At 40.1% G+C, this 16,364-nt stretch overlaps 1 protein-coding gene across 1 annotated transcript in view; it reads left to right on the top strand.

Annotated features, from left to right (window-relative positions):
- LOC121372065 (ATP-dependent RNA helicase DHX33-like) overlaps nt 1-3,850 on the top strand; it is a 57,040-nt gene extending 53,190 nt beyond the window's left edge. Inside the window, exon 19 of the mRNA XM_041498322.1 lies at nt 3,766-3,850. Coding sequence (XP_041354256.1) covers nt 3,766-3,850 — 85 coding nt within the window. The remainder of the gene's footprint in view (nt 1-3,765) is intronic.
- Nucleotides 3,851-16,364: the final 12,514 nt, after the last annotated feature.

Raw genomic sequence — 16,364 nt, 5'->3', positions numbered from 1 at the left:
CATGTACTGTATTTAGGTACGCATCCCACGAGGGGTGAAAGCCTCTTACATGTATATGTGTCAAACTGACCCAGTGAACATGTACTGTATTTAGGTGTGCATCCCACGAGGGGTGAAAGCCTCTTACATGTATATGTGTCAAACTGACCCAGTGAACATGTACTGTATTTAGGTATGCATCCCACGAGGGGTGAAAGCCTCTTACATGTATATGTGTCAAACTGACCCAGTGAACATGTACTGTATTTAGGTATGCATCCCACGAGGGGTGAAAGCCTCTTACATGTATATGTGTCAAACTGACCCAGTGAACATGTCATGTATTTAGGTATGCATCCCACGAGGGGTGAAAGCCTCTTACATGTATATGTGTCAAACTGACCCAGTGAACATGTCATGTATTTAGGTATGCATCCCACGAGGGGTGAAAGCCTCTTACATGTATATGTGTCAAACTGACCCAGTGAACATGTCATGTATTTAGGTATGCATCCCACGAGGGGTGAAAGCCTCTTACATGTATATGTGTCAAACTGACCCAGTGAACATGTACTGTATTTAGGTATGCATCCCACGAGGGGTGAAAGCCTCTTACATGTATATGTGTCAAACTGACCCAGTGAACATGTCATGTATTTAGGTACGCATCCCACGAGGGGTGAAAGCCTCTTACATGTATATGTGTCAAACTGACCCAGTGAACATGTCATGTATTTAGGTACGCATCCCACGAGGGGTGAAAGCCTCTTACATGTATATGTGTCAAACTGACCCAGTGAACATGTACTGTATTTAGGTATGCATCCCACGAGGGGTGAAAGCCTCTTACATGTATATGTGTCAAACTGACCCAGTGAACATGTCATGTATTTAGGTACGCATCCCACGAGGGGTGAAAGCCTCTTACATGTATATGTGTCAAACTGACCCAGTGAACATGTCATGTATTTAGGTACGCATCCCACGAGGGGTGAAAGCCTCTTACATGTATATGTGTCAAACTGACCCAGTGAACATGTACTGTATTTAGGTATGCATCCCACGAGGGGTGAAAGCCTCTTACATGTATATGTGTCAAACTGACCCAGTGAACATGTCATGTATTTAGGTATGCATCCCACGAGGGGTGAAAGCCTCTTACATGTATATGTGTCAAACTGACCCAGTGAACATGTCATGTATTTAGGTATGCATCCCACGAGGGGTGAAAGCCTCTTACATGTATATGTGTCAAACTGACCCAGTGAACATGTCATGTATTTAGGTACGCATCCCACGAGGGGTGAAAGCCTCTTACATGTATATGTGTCAAACTGACCCAGTGAACATGTCATGTATTTAGGTACGCATCCCACGAGGGGTGAAAGCCTCTTACATGTATATGTGTCAAACTGACCCAGTGAACATGTCATGTATTTAGGTATGCATCCCACGAGGGGTGAAAGCCTCTTACATGTATATGTGTCAAACTGACCCAGTGAACATGTCATGTATTTAGGTATGCATCCCACGAGGGGTGAAAGCCTCTTACATGTATATGTGTCAAACTGACCCAGTGAACATGTCATGTATTTAGGTATGCATCCCACGAGGGGTGAAAGCCTCTTACATGTATATGTGTCAAACTGACCCAGTGAACATGTCATGTATTTAGGTACGCATCCCACGAGGGGTGAAAGCCTCTTACATGTATATGTGTCAAACTGACCCAGTGAACATGTACTGTATTTAGGTACGCATCCCACGAGGGGTGAAAGCCTCTTACATGTATATGTGTCAAACTGACCCAGTGAACATGTACTGTATTTAGGTACGCATCCCACGAGGGGTGAAAGCCTCTTACATGTATATGTGTCAAACTGACCCAGTGAACATGTACTGTATTTAGGTACGCATCCCACGAGGGGTGAAAGCCTCTTACATGTATATGTGTCAAACTGACCCAGTGAACATGTCATGTATTTAGGTACGCATCCCACGAGGGGTGAAAGCCTCTTACATGTATATGACCCAGTATATGTGTCAAACTGACCCAGTGAACATGTACTGTATTTAGGTACGCATCCCACGAGGGGTGAAAGCCTCTTACATGTATATGTGTCAAACTGACCCAGTGAACATGTCATGTATTTAGGTATGCATCCCACGAGGGGTGAAAGCCTCTTACATGTATATGTGTCAAACTGACCCAGTGAACATGTACTGTATTTAGGTATGCATCCCACGAGGGGTGAAAGCCTCTTACATGTATATGTGTCAAACTGACCCAGTGAACATGTCATGTATTTAGGTATGCATCCCACGAGGGGTGAAAGCCTCTTACATGTATATGTGTCAAACTGACCCAGTGAACATGTCATGTATTTAGGTATGCATCCCACGAGGGGTGAAAGCCTCTTACATGTATATGTGTCAAACTGACCCAGTGAACATGTCATGTATTTAGGTACGCATCCCACGAGGGGTGAAAGCCTCTTACATGTATATGTGTCAAACTGACCCAGTGAACATGTCATGTATTTAGGTACGCATCCCACGAGGGGTGAAAGCCTCTTACATGTATATGTGTCAAACTGACCCAGTGAACATGTCATGTATTTAGGTACGCATCCCACGAGGGGTGAAAGCCTCTTACATGTATATGTGTCAAACTGACCCAGTGAACATGTCATGTATTTAGGTATGCATCCCACAAGGGGTGAAAACCTCTTACATGTATATGTGTCAAACTGACCCAGTGAACATGTCATGTATTTAGGTATGCATCCCACGAGGGGTGAAAGCCTCTTACATGTATATGTGTCAAACTGACCCAGTGAACATGTCATGTATTTAGGTATGCATCCCACGAGGGGTGAAAACCAACAAACAAGTTGGCCATGTGGGTGGCTGTTTGACAAGAGCATGTACACACCAGAACTCGGTGTAAACACACAAAGAATGTCTCTTGTAATGTCAAGGTGCCTGCTGCATAGCTGGCCATCGCCGTCCTACTGTACACAGTTCCGTTTCTTCTTGTGGTCAGGTCAGCATGGTTTTGTCTGTTCTCACAGCACAAGAATGCAGAATGCAGTATTTACCTACACTAATTGAGTTGTCATTTTTCTTCCTCATGCTGAAAATATAGATTTCAAGGTTGAAATATTTCTGGTTTTACATAACAGGAACAAGTTTGTTGTGTCCAGTTGGTATCCAAGGATAAATGTTTCAAAGGAAAGGAATGTTTAGTGAGACCCCAGCACACAGTTTTATCAGTAGTTATTGCAGACCTATCATCAAACATACAATGAAACTGCTTTAATCCTGGTAAAAACTAGTCACAAGAATACCTGATTGTGACAAGACTACATTATGATTTCATCTGTTGCTAAGCATTGCCTTTAGACAACTGAGATAGAACATGCCAACACCAATAAAAAAAAAAAAAAAATGTTTGTTTTCTTTGGGTTTTTTCATTGATTATTTATAGAAATTAGACCTTTTTAACATGTTTGTTCTACTAATAATTGTTATTATATTAATATATTGAACACCATACAAAAACCCTGATCATACAAGTTTCAGTTGTAACAGAATATATTATTTTAAGACATACTGAGATTCAGGAGATTTACAGCTTGAAACACCATTTTTCATTTCACAGACTTGAGATTTGTAATTAAATAAACCCATTTTACTCACAAACTAACCATAACCCTGTTCAGTGTGTATATTTATTTGTATATGTATTAAGCAGTGTCCATTGATGCCGTGTTGCTGTTTCAGAGACCTGACCGTGATAGATCCGGACTGGTTGTACGAAGCGGCTCCCACCTACTTCAAGAAGCGCAAACCTGCCGCCATCACCTGACACCGAACCCGTCAACACGCCTTCATTGGTTAATACAAACTGCAGAGTCAGAGACTTAAAATCCACTGGAAGCAGATTGTAATGGCAGTCCTCCCATCCAGTGCAAAGCTGTGCATAATGATGCATCAATACAGTTTGGTGATGAGGTGTCGTAAAGACAATGAACATACACAATTTGGTTCAGGGGTTCAATTTTGTAATGACTACTATTAAAGCGTGAGATAAGCTGAATGCAGAACATACACAATTTGGTTTGACAGTTTGATTCTGCAATGGCCATAATTAATATATGAAATAAACTGAACATACACAATCTGGTTTGAGGGTTTGATTGTATAATGGCCATCATTAATATATGAAATAAACTGAACATATACAATCTGGTTTGAGGGTTTGATTGTTACGTATAATGGCCATCATTAATATATGAAATAAACTGAACATATACAATCTGGTTTGAGGGTTTGATTGTTACGTATAATGGCCATCATTAATATATGAAATAAACTGAACATATACAATCTGGTTTGAGGGTTTGATTGTATACTACTCAAAAGAATTTAAGGGTCAAAAATTTATAACCAAATAAGTTTCAGAGTGTATTAGATTGATGATGTAAACTACACCAATTTTTTTATTTATTGTTCCATATTTACAAAAAAACCCACAAATAAACGTCACTGTATACAAGAAAGTCACATGACATGCTGTCAAAGTTGAAGGTTGTCAAACATGGATTTTACACATTAGAACATTCGTTTAATAGTGTGTGAATCCACCCCTGGCGCGAATACACTCGATACATCGTTGCCTCATGCTGTTGATCAGACGTCTGAAGAACTCTTGGGGAATGGCCTGCCACTCTGCCATAAGAAGTTGACCCAGATCATGAAGGTTGGCCGGAGGGGCATGGTTATCCCGAACTCACCTGCCTAATTCGTCCCAGGCGTGCTCTATTGGGGCCAAGTCAGGCGACTATGCTGGCCAATCCATCCTGGCGATACCTTGTTGTCTGAGAAAGTCCGTTACCACCCTGGCGCGGTGGGGTCTGGCATTGTCATCCTGCAGAACTGCCCCGCCGCCAATTTGCTGAAGGCCAGGGAGAACCAACGGCCGGATAATCTCATTCAGATAGCGGATTCCATTCAGATTGGCATCCATCACATAGAGGGGGGTCCTGTGGTGGATAGAGATGCCACCCCACACCATGACGCTGCCACCACCGAACCGGTGACGTTGTCTAACGTTAACGTCAGCGAAGCGCTCCCCAGGACGTCTGTAGACACGAACCCGACCGTCGTTGAACTGGAGACTAAACCTGGACTCATCAGTGAACATCACTCGACCCCACTGAACACGTTGCCACCGCAGATGAAGTGTGCACCAGTGACGTCTGGCCGTTCTATGACGTGGTAGGAGTGGTGGTCGAACAGCCTGGCAACGGCAGCGTAGATTATTGGCTCTCAGATGATTGCGTATGGTTTGATCAGACACTCATGTTCCAGTCGCAGTCCGCAGATTGTCACGTAATCAGCGTGCAGTGGTTGTGCGTTGACGTAGAGCCATATTGGTGATGTAGCGGTCCTCTCTATTTGTAGTGCTTCGGGGTCTTCCCGAACGTGGACGATTTCGAACAGAATTCGTTGCTTGGTACCGTTGCCACAGTCGGCCAACGACACTCTGACTGACACCAAGTCTCAGAGCAAAATTTCTTTGCATATTGCCATCCTGAAGCCAAGCAATAGCCCTTCCTCGATCTTCGATAGTCAGTTGAAGTCGTACCATTGTCGAATTTGGAGTGTGCACCGTACACGAATGCAAGCTCCAATTATACGGAAATTCAGCATTGGGAACATGGAATACACATGCAAAGCGTGCAAATGAAGCGCTTTGTGAAAAAGCAAGTTATGGGCACTTAGCAGACCTTTCGCTTTCGCCCTAATTTACGTGCAAATGTAAGCATGTTTTCGCCATTAGAACTAGTCGACAAGTGTCAATGACAGTGGATTTTAATTCATTTATGGGTTGCTTAGACCCACTTTCGTCAAAATGGAACAATACCATGTGTGACATTATGGTCTAGATAATATAACTGAAATTCAGAAAATAATGTCGAAAATATCGTCTGACCCTTAAATTCTTTTGAGTAGTATATAATGGCCATCATTAATATATGAAATAAACTGAACATACACAATCTGGTTTGAGGGTTTGATTGTATAATGGCCATCATTAATACACAAGATAAGCAGAATGCTGTATAATGTTGGATGCCATCATAAGACAACATGAGACCGTAAAGAGTGTTGAGCTCTGCATTTCAGAAAAACCAGGTTCTATGGCACTGAAGATGTTTTTCTGGCTCCCATGCTAGAGTAATCTGACCTTTGATGCAGGTACTACATGAACATGTACCTTGGGGTCTGAAATGGCTCATCTTGAGAAGTAGACCAGTCACATGCTTTAACTAAACATTCATGTTAATCCCTGGGAAATGAAAGGAGTGGATGTAATTAAAAACAATTGATAAATCAATCGACTCTGGCCAACTTGACTCCAGTTGTGTGTGTGTATATTTATATATATATATATGTATTAATGGTCAAGTCACAGCTGGAGGACATGAAGATACTGAGTCCACTCTTTCTTAGGAGTTCTGTGAATACAAATGTTAAAACTTTATAAAAGTGGTCGATGTTGTAAAAGTTACAATCTAGTTCTGTCTTCACATCCTACCAGACCGTCATTCATGGCATTGGTTAATGGAGAATACTTAACAAGCTACGAGGCAATACCCTTTATCTTGCACGAGTGAACTGATATTGTCCTTCCCAAGCCTTTGGCAAGAGGAGGACGACAATAATTCACTAGTGCAAGATAAACTGTATTGCCGAGTAGTGAGTTGAGTATTCTATTTATTACCCATTATCAATCTTTATAATTTTATGGAAGATTTTCAAACCATATTGTTATTGAAAACAAGTTTGCAAGTTGAGAACAAGAGACAGCGGTGCATCATGTAGCTGTGACATATCACTGATGATGTAAGTTAGTTGTTGATATGGATAAAAATAGTTATGGTTGTTTGCTGTTGCCCAACCGTTGAGGCATCAAAGACTATAGTGAAGCACTGTTTATGACATCAAAGACTATAGTGAAGCACTGTTTATGACGTCAAAGACTACATTGAAGAACTGTTTATGACGTCAAAGACTACAGTGAAGCACAGTTTATGATGTCAAAGACTACAGTGAAGCACTGTTTATGACATCAAAGACTACAGTGAAGCACTGTTTATGACGTCAAAGACTACAGTGAAGCACTGTTTATGATGTCAAAGACTACAGTGAAGCACTGTTTATGACATCAAAGACTATAGTGAAGCACTGTTTATGACATCAAAGACTACAGTGAAGCACTGTTTATGACATCAAAGACTATAGTGAAGCACTGTTTATGACATCAAAGACTACAGTGAAGCACTGTTTATGACATCAAAGACTATAGTGAAGCACTGTTTATGACATCAAAGACTATAGTGAAGCACTGTTTATGACATCAAAGACTACAGTGAAGCACTGTTTATGACATCAAAGACTATAGTGAAGCACTGTTTATGACATCAAAGACTATAGTGAAGCACTGTTTATGACATCAAAGACTACAGTGAAGACTATAGTGAAGCACTGTTTATGACATCAAAGACTATAGTGAAGCACTGTTTATGACATCAAAGACTACAGTGAAGCACAGTTTATGACGTCAAAGACTACAGTGAAGCACTGTTTATGACATCAGAGACTACAGTGAAGCACTGTTTATGACATCAAAGACTACAGTGAAGCACTGTTTATGACATCAAAGACTACAGTGAAGCACTGTTTATGACATCAAAGACTACAGTGAAGCACAGTTTATGACGTCAAAGACTACAGTGAAGCACTGTTTATGACATCAGCGACTACAGTGAAGCACTGTTTATGACATCAAAGACTACAGTGAAGCACTGTTTATGACATCAAAGACTAGTGAAGCACTGTTTATGACATCAAAGACTACAGTGAAGCACTGTTTATGACATCAAAGACTATAGTGAAGCACTGTTTAGGACATCAAAGACTACAGTGAAGCACTGTTTATGACATCAAAGACTATAGTGAAGCACTGTTTATGACATCAAAGACTATAGTGAAGCACTGTTTATGACATCAAAGACTACAGTGAAGACTATAGTGAAGCACTGTTTATGACATCAAAGACTATAGTGAAGCACTGTTTATGACATCAAAGACTACAGTGAAGCACAGTTTATGATGTCAAAGACTACAGTGAAGCACAGTTTATGACGTCAAAGACTACAGTGAAGCACTGTTTATGACATCAGAGACTACAGTGAAGCACTGTTTATGACATCAAAGACTACAGTGAAGCACTGTTTATGACATCAGAGACTACAGTGAAGCACTGTTTATGACATCAAAGACTACAGTGAAGCACAGTTTATGATGTCAAAGACTACAGTGAAGCACAGTTTATGACGTCAAAGACTACAGTGAAGCACTGTTTATGACGTCAAAGACTACAATGAAGCACTGTTTATGACATCAAAGTCTATAGTGAAGCACAGTTTATGACGTCAGAGACTACAGTGAAGCACTGTTTATGACATCAAAGTCTATAGTGAAGCACTGTTTATGACATCAGAGACTACAGTGAAGCACTGTTTATGACGTCAAAGACTACAGTGAAGCACTGTTTATGACATCAAAGTCTAGTGAAGCACTGTTTATGACATCAGAGACTATAGTGAAGCACTGTTTATGACATCAAAGACTACAGTGAAGCACTGTTTATGACATCAAAGACTATAGTGAAGCACTGTTTATGACATCAAAGACTACAGTGAAGACTATAGTGAAGCACTGTTTATGACATCAAAGACTACAGTGAAGCACAGTTTATGATGTCAAAGACTACAGTGAAGCACAGTTTATGACGTCAGAGACTACAGTGAAGCACTGTTTATGACGTCAAAGACTACAATGAAGCACTGTTTATGACATCAGAGTCTATAGTGAAGCACAGTTTATGATGTCAGAGACTACAGTGAAGCACTGTTTATGACATCAAAGTCTACAGTGAAGCACTGTTTATGACATCAGAGACTACAGTGAAGCACTGTTTATGACATCAAAGACTACAGTGAAGCACAGTTTATGATGTCAAAGACTACAGTGAAGCACAGTTTATGACGTCAAAGACTACAGTGAAGCACTGTTTATGACGTCAAAGACTACAATGAAGCACTGTTTATGACATCAGAGTCTATAGTGAAGCACAGTTTATGACGTCAGAGACTACAGTGAAGCACTGTTTATGACATCAAAGTCTATAGTGAAGCACTGTTTATGACATCAGAGACTATAGTGAAGCACTGTTTATGACGTCAAAGACTACAGTGAAGTACTGTTTATGACGTCAAAGACTACAGTGAAGCACTGTTTATGACATCAAAGACTACAGTGAAGCACTGTTTATGATGTTAAAGACTACAGTGAAGCACTGTTTATGACGTCAAAGACTACAGTGAAGCACTGTTTATGACGTCAAAGACTACAGTGAAGCACTGTTTATGACATCAAAGACTACAGTGAAGCAGTTTATGACGTCAAAGACTACAGTGAAGCACTGTTTATGACGTCAAAGACTATAGTGAAGCACTGTTTATGACATCAAAGACTACAGTGAAGCACAGTTTATGATGTCAAAGACTACAGTGAAGCACTGTTTATGACATCAAAGTCTAGTGAAGCACTGTTTATGACATCAGAGACTACAGTGAAGCACTGTTTATGACATGAAAGACTATAGTGAAGTATGACGTCAAAGACTACAGTGAAGCACTGTTTATGACATCAAAGACTACAGTGAAGCACTGTTTATGACGTCAAAGACTACAGTGAAGCACTGTTTATGACGTCAAAGACTACAGTGAAGCACTGTTTATGACGTCAAAGACTACAGTGAAGTACTGTTTATGACATCAAAGACTACAGTGAAGCACTGTTTATGACATCAAAGACTACAGTGAAGCAGTTTATGACGTCAAAGACTACAGTGAAGCACTGTTTATGACATCAAAGACTATAGTGAAGCACTGTTTATGACATCAAAGACTACAGTGAAACACAGTTTATGACGTCAAAGACTATAGTGAAGCACTGTTTATGACATCAGAGACTACAGTGAAGCACTGTTTATGACGTCAAAGACTACAGTGAAGCACTGTTTATGACATCAAAGTCTAGTGAAGCACTGTTTATGACATCAGAGACTACAGTGAAGCACTGTTTATGACATGAAAGACTATAGTGAAGTACTGTTTATGATGTCAAAGACTACAGTGAAGCACTGTTTATGACATCAAAGACTACAGTGAAGCACTGTTTATGACGTCAAAGACTACAGTGAAGCACTGTTTATGACGTCAAAGACTACAGTGAAGCACTGTTTATGACGTCAAAGACTACAGTGAAGTACTGTTTATGACATCAAAGACTACAGTGAAGCACTGTTTATGACATCAAAGACTACAGTGAAGCAGTTTATGACGTCAAAGACTACAGTGAAGCACTGTTTATGACATCAAAGACTATAGTGAAGCACTGTTTATGACATCAAAGACTACAGTGAAACACAGTTTATGACGTCAAAGACTATAGTGAAGCACTGTTTATGACATCAAAGACTACAGTGAAGCACTGTTTATGATGGGATGGGATGGGAAACTCTATTAACGTGCCCATATCCACAGAGGTTCAGGCAAGCCCACCCCGGACTTAGCCTCTGACTTCGCCAGTGACCAATTCCGGGGCAGAAGGTGTTAAGTTTGAGGTGGGCAGAATTTGGAATAAATCCATTTAGTGACGTCCAGCGAGAGAGCGGACCGACTAGTAGACACCGAGTGGAGGCCAAGCTGTCATTGGCTGAAGTTCGATTCCTTGGTCAAAACCTAAGTCTACATAGAATAACTGGATCCAAACATGTCTGGACTCTAAAATTAAATCCAAAAGTAATTTTAACTGCTAGGCCTAAAAGGTTTTAAGGTGATTTGAGCAATTTATATGGACTGCCAAAAATAAAAGGTAACAGACTATTTACAAAAAAATAAACAAAGTTTTCGAAATGGCGGCCTAAAAGGTTTAAGTCTGAATAAGTCCATACTCACGGAGGCAAAGGAGGTTGGTAGGAGGTTGTCGTCTATGGCGAGGAGAGCCAAACTCTGGTGTCGAAGGTGGGTAGCAGCTGGTAGAAGCCGGGCGTCCCTATCAACTTGGTGATCTTAGGATACTGTTCACCACCGAAGACGTTCTTCAAGATGCGATGGATTGAGACGTTATCCATCTCGGTGTTCAGCAGAGCCTGGTTGTAGAGTTTGTCCCGGCGATATGTTAGACACAAGGCGTTGGTCCCTTCTTTGAGAATGACTGGGTGGATTTCATATTCTCCCTTGCCGTCTATGATGTTTCGATAGTCCTTAGACCATGGTTGGCAGAAAAGTTGATCCAGTCTGGTGATGTTGGTAAGTAGGCAGTTGGCAAATCGCTTATTCAAACTGCCATGAAGCATCCAGGTCTTGGTGCCGTCTATGGGTTCTGCCCCTTGAGGGGGCGGCGGAGGTTGTTGTGGCGGTTCTCTGCAGGTGGTGGCAGTTGACTCCGCCTTCCTCTTTCCAACGGCTAGTTGGGTCATGCTCCGGGCGTATTCCTCCTTGGTAATACGTTTAGGCCGTCCGCTGAACAGAAAAACATGAAGTTTCATTCCACCTATCAGGGGTCTAACTAATTTTTATGTTTTTGGCTAGACAAACATCTTATTTATAACAGAAAAAAAGTTTACCCATTTTTTCCCTGTAGTTTTGTTTTAATTCAAACTGAAAATGGGAACGCACATTGCAAAAATCGCACTCATAACGGCTATAAATGTCAACAAAAAGTAGGGAATCCCCTGTGCGGGCAGAGGGAAAATTAAAGAAATTTCTACATCTAAAGATCTAGGCAAGCTTCGCTGCATTATACGTGTGTCAAGGTGTGGAAGGTAAACTGACAACCTTTTCAGCTACCACATGGAATAAATGCGTCGAGTGTGCTACGAAATGGTCAAAATTAACGGGCGAACTTAGTGATATTTCGAACAATCTTTTTAGAAGTGGCATACTTGACATTCTGTTTTCAAAAGACGCTTGTGTACACTTTGGCTATCATAAATCATGTTATCAAAAATTTACAAACAAGATATATATTAAGAAATCACAAAAGGCTAGTGAGAAAACAGCATTGGTAGTGCCAGAAGAAAATGAATCAAATGACGATGATAATGATGTCAGCTCTCCAAAAAAAACTCCGGTCCAGTTCTGTTGTGTCAAAAGTCGGTGAAACCAGCTGTAGTGTTTTAGCAGCATTATGCATCATATGCAAGAAGAAAGACTTATGTGTCACTGCTGGACACAAACGAGTTAAAGACAAGCTAATACAAGCAGAAACTGAGTCAGCTGGTAAGTAATTGTTTATAACATTTTTATTTTATTTTAGGCCACACAAATAAATATGCTTCTGGTCACCACCCTTGTTCAAATTGTTATTACCAGAAACATTTTCTTCTTATTTTCAAATATTTATATTGCGAAATATATGATTTAAATATTTAATTATTTTAATTAGGCATACCTTTTATAACTTTTATGACAGTCACATTGTGGTCTGCAGAGTTGGAACAATTTTACATTTTAATGGTAGACCATGGATTACCAGGTATCTAAAATGTGGTTTATGCAGTTAACAATATGGTTGCCCAGTTAACAAATCGGGTAGCCCTGTGCATCCGGGGACTGGATTTGGCTAAGCCTGCTGGTCTACATATAAAAAAAGCAACAAACAAATTGATGTTATTATATTGTAACTGACCATTATTAGTATATTACAGCTTTAACTGGTTTAGGCTGGAAGAAATGTTTTCAGTTCACTCATGTAATAATCTTGCATTGCAGGTCAGTTGTGAGAAGCAGCCACTGAGAAGTGTGATGAAACAATTCTACTTCACATTCGAGAGAAGGATTGTGTAGCTATTGAAGTAAAATATTATCGTTCATGCTACAAAAATTACACAAGATTCCTGAGAAAGAAGAAAAGTTTTTTTAATTCCCCCCCCCACCCCTTTTTGTTCTGTCATGGTCATTGCACAAAATCGTGATGTTGACTTAAAAGAGATCCTTACCTGTTCATTAGGAACAGTTCCATTTCCTCTAGCAAGTATAGATGGATCAATGGCCAAAAGTACGAAATCAGCCGTGTTGGATGTCATTGAGAAGAAGGTTGGTGATTGCCTTGTTGACAGTGTACCTGCAAATTCAGCCATTATTCTGGATGCCATGGCAGTTCTACAATCAATGGTCAACATTCCAGAGACATTTGGAGAACTTGCTGACAACATTTTAACTATAGCAATGAGGTACAAGTGTTCCCGTGTGGATTTTGTAGCTGACCGATATCCAAGCATCAGCATTAAGAATGCAGAACGCTCTAGACGGGCAGCAGGTGATTCTCGGATCACACACATATAAGGCACAACACAGAAGACACCTGTCAGTGGAAACAATTCATGTCTGTGGGACAAAACATAGAAGCACTCATCAATGTCTTATTCAACTGTTGGAAAGATGCAAACTTTGAAGCAACAAACAAAGATATTGCCCTGTATATTACACATGATGATAAATGCCACTTGATTGATATCAAGAACAAGAAGGCAACAGTAAGCCATGTTTCTGAACTTGATTGTGACCACGAAGAAGCCGATACTAGACTACTGCTTCATGCTCTTCATGCCTCTGCAGATCACAGTGCTGTTATCATCAAAAGTCCAGATACAGATGTGGCCATAATAGCACTGAGCTTGAAGCAAAAAAATACATGCCCAGTTGTTTTTCCTCACAGGAGTGAAGAACCGTACACGTATCATCAACTTACAGAAAATTGAATCTGCATTGTCACCAAGATTTTGCCAGGCTCTTATTGGGATACATGTGTTTTCTGGCTGTGATTCAACTAGTGTGTTCTATGGGAAAGGAAAAAAGAGGGCATTTGACTTAGCAAATGAATCTGATGAATTTGTGGAAGGTTTCATGGAGCTAGGAAAACATTTCACATTGAATGATAAAGTTTTGCTTGTAATGGAAAGATTTGTGTGCCGCTTATATGGCCAGTCCACATCAAGTGTAAATGAAGCCAGGTACAAAGTCTTTTGTCTTGCAAAAACATCAGAACCGAGCATGCCACCCACACAAGATGCACTTCAGCAGCACTGCAAGAGGGCCAATTACCAAGCAGCCATACACAGAAGATCTCTTGAACAGTCAATATCTGCTCCATCACCCAACAGCCATGGTTGGGTTGTAAAAGCTGGAGAAATATCAATCAACTGGATGACCAAAGACCCTGCCCCAGAAGCTGTTCTTTTGTCAGTTAATTGTAAATGTAAGACTGGAATGTGCTTCACAAATAGGTGTTCGTGCCAGTCAGCCAGGCTGTCATGCACAGATTTGTGTAAATGTTGTAACTGCACCAATCGGAAAGATGAGGCTCAGGATGATGTGTTTTCTGATGATGATGACAATGATAGATGGACTAAAATTTATACAAATACATAAATATACATTGTTTGACTGTATTTCCTTTAACAGGTAATACAAATGTAAATATGTGCAGAACAGTTGTGAGAAAGCAGAAACAAGCCAAAAATGCCTGCACAGTGCATTTCACAGCTAATTTAAAAATAAAATAAAATGCAGGCCTATAAGGAGTTAGAACTATGGTACTAATAGGTACTAGTACCAATTCAAAGTGATTAGACCATTTAAAATAATTAAACATCTCAAATCTTCATATCAGTAATATCACAATCTAATATATACATGTAAGATGGACTTATTTGCCTTTTCATCTACGAGATTCTTCATAATTTCCAATAACTTCAAATATATATTGTCAAATTATATATTATAGGGACAAGAGAAGTATTCAGACCACTTCTATTAAGGAAGTTTGCACAAAAAAAGCATTTCAGTGAAAACAAATTTGTTTGCACTTAATTGACCTTTGACCTCTATGTTACTATTAACTCTTTAGAAATACACCTGGTTACTTCCATTAAAAATGCATTTACCATAGCTCGTTTTAAATTTATTATTACAAATATTTTTAGTTTTGGTGTATTTTAAAATAGTACAACTTTTCACTTTATATATTATGGGTTGAAGCACATTCAGAGTTGATTTTTAACACTTAAATGTATTTCAATACTATGTTTCTATAGAATTAAGGCAGTTAAATTGTATAAGGAGCAATAACTTTTCTGAAATTTAATTTTATTAGGGCATACCCAAAATTTCAAATTTCAATGTTTTTTATGACATTTTTACCTCTGGTTATCCAATTAAATAAAATATTTGCATATATATTATTGCATTGTATAGAGGACTCTAATACAAATGTTTTGAGTGGTCACATGTTGTTCTATGTGTTATAGTTACAGAGTTAGATCCGTTTTAGTTACCCACCCCTCTAAAAAATCCTAAATTTGGTCGGGGGGGGGGGGTGTGTCTCCTTTTGACGTCATTTAAAAAAAACCTGCAGGAAATATCTTGGTAAACTTTTTTTCTGTGATAGATAATGTATTTATCTAGCCACAAACACAAAGATTTTTTAGACCCCCGACCACCCTCTTCTCGAACTCTCGACGCATCACTGTGTCGACAGGAGGTGATGGCGAAGTCGGCTGGACAGTGTCTGGTCGGCGCTTGTCCTTCCTCTTCTGTTCTGCCTCAGGCTGGGCTGGGGGCGGCGTCGCACAAGGAGCTTTAGCTCACCGTGTCGTCCCTGGCGCGCGTTTCCTCTTCCTGTACCTTCCTTTCTTCGGTGGTGGTCGGTCCCCGTACACCAAGGTCACGGAAGCCCGTGACCCGGTGTACGACACTCGATATTCCAATAGTACTCCGTAAGACTGTATAAGCCCCTCCAGGTGGGGGGGGGGGGGAAGGGGCAACTCGAGAGAACAAAGAGAACAAAGACTCACGTCTGTCTTCATTGAAAGTTAACCGAGTATCACTGTTTATGACATCAGAGACTACAGTGAAGCACTGTTTATGACATCAGAGACTACAGTGAAGCACTGTTTATGATGTCAAAGACTACAGTGAAGCACTGTTTATGACGTCAAAGACTACAGTGAAGCACTGTTTATGACATCAAAACATATCTAGGGGAAGAAATATTTTTTTCTATCCCTAGGGAAAGATCATTTTTCTTTTCCCACATCTCTCTGCCTATATGGGTAATAACATAAATTGTGATACAGCTGCCCTGTACATTGCACGAGCATGTGCCATGAACAGTGTGCTTGAACCTTGATTGGACATTATTAATAGAAATAAAATAATAGTAAACTACACAACAAAAGA

The sequence above is a fragment of the Gigantopelta aegis genome, chromosome 4, assembly GCF_016097555.1.
Source record: "Gigantopelta aegis isolate Gae_Host chromosome 4, Gae_host_genome, whole genome shotgun sequence".
NCBI classification, from domain to species: Eukaryota; Metazoa; Mollusca; class Gastropoda; order Neomphalida; family Peltospiridae; genus Gigantopelta; species Gigantopelta aegis.
Note: the sequence above shows the minus strand (reverse complement) of the source record. Positions and strands in the feature narration are given on the sequence as shown.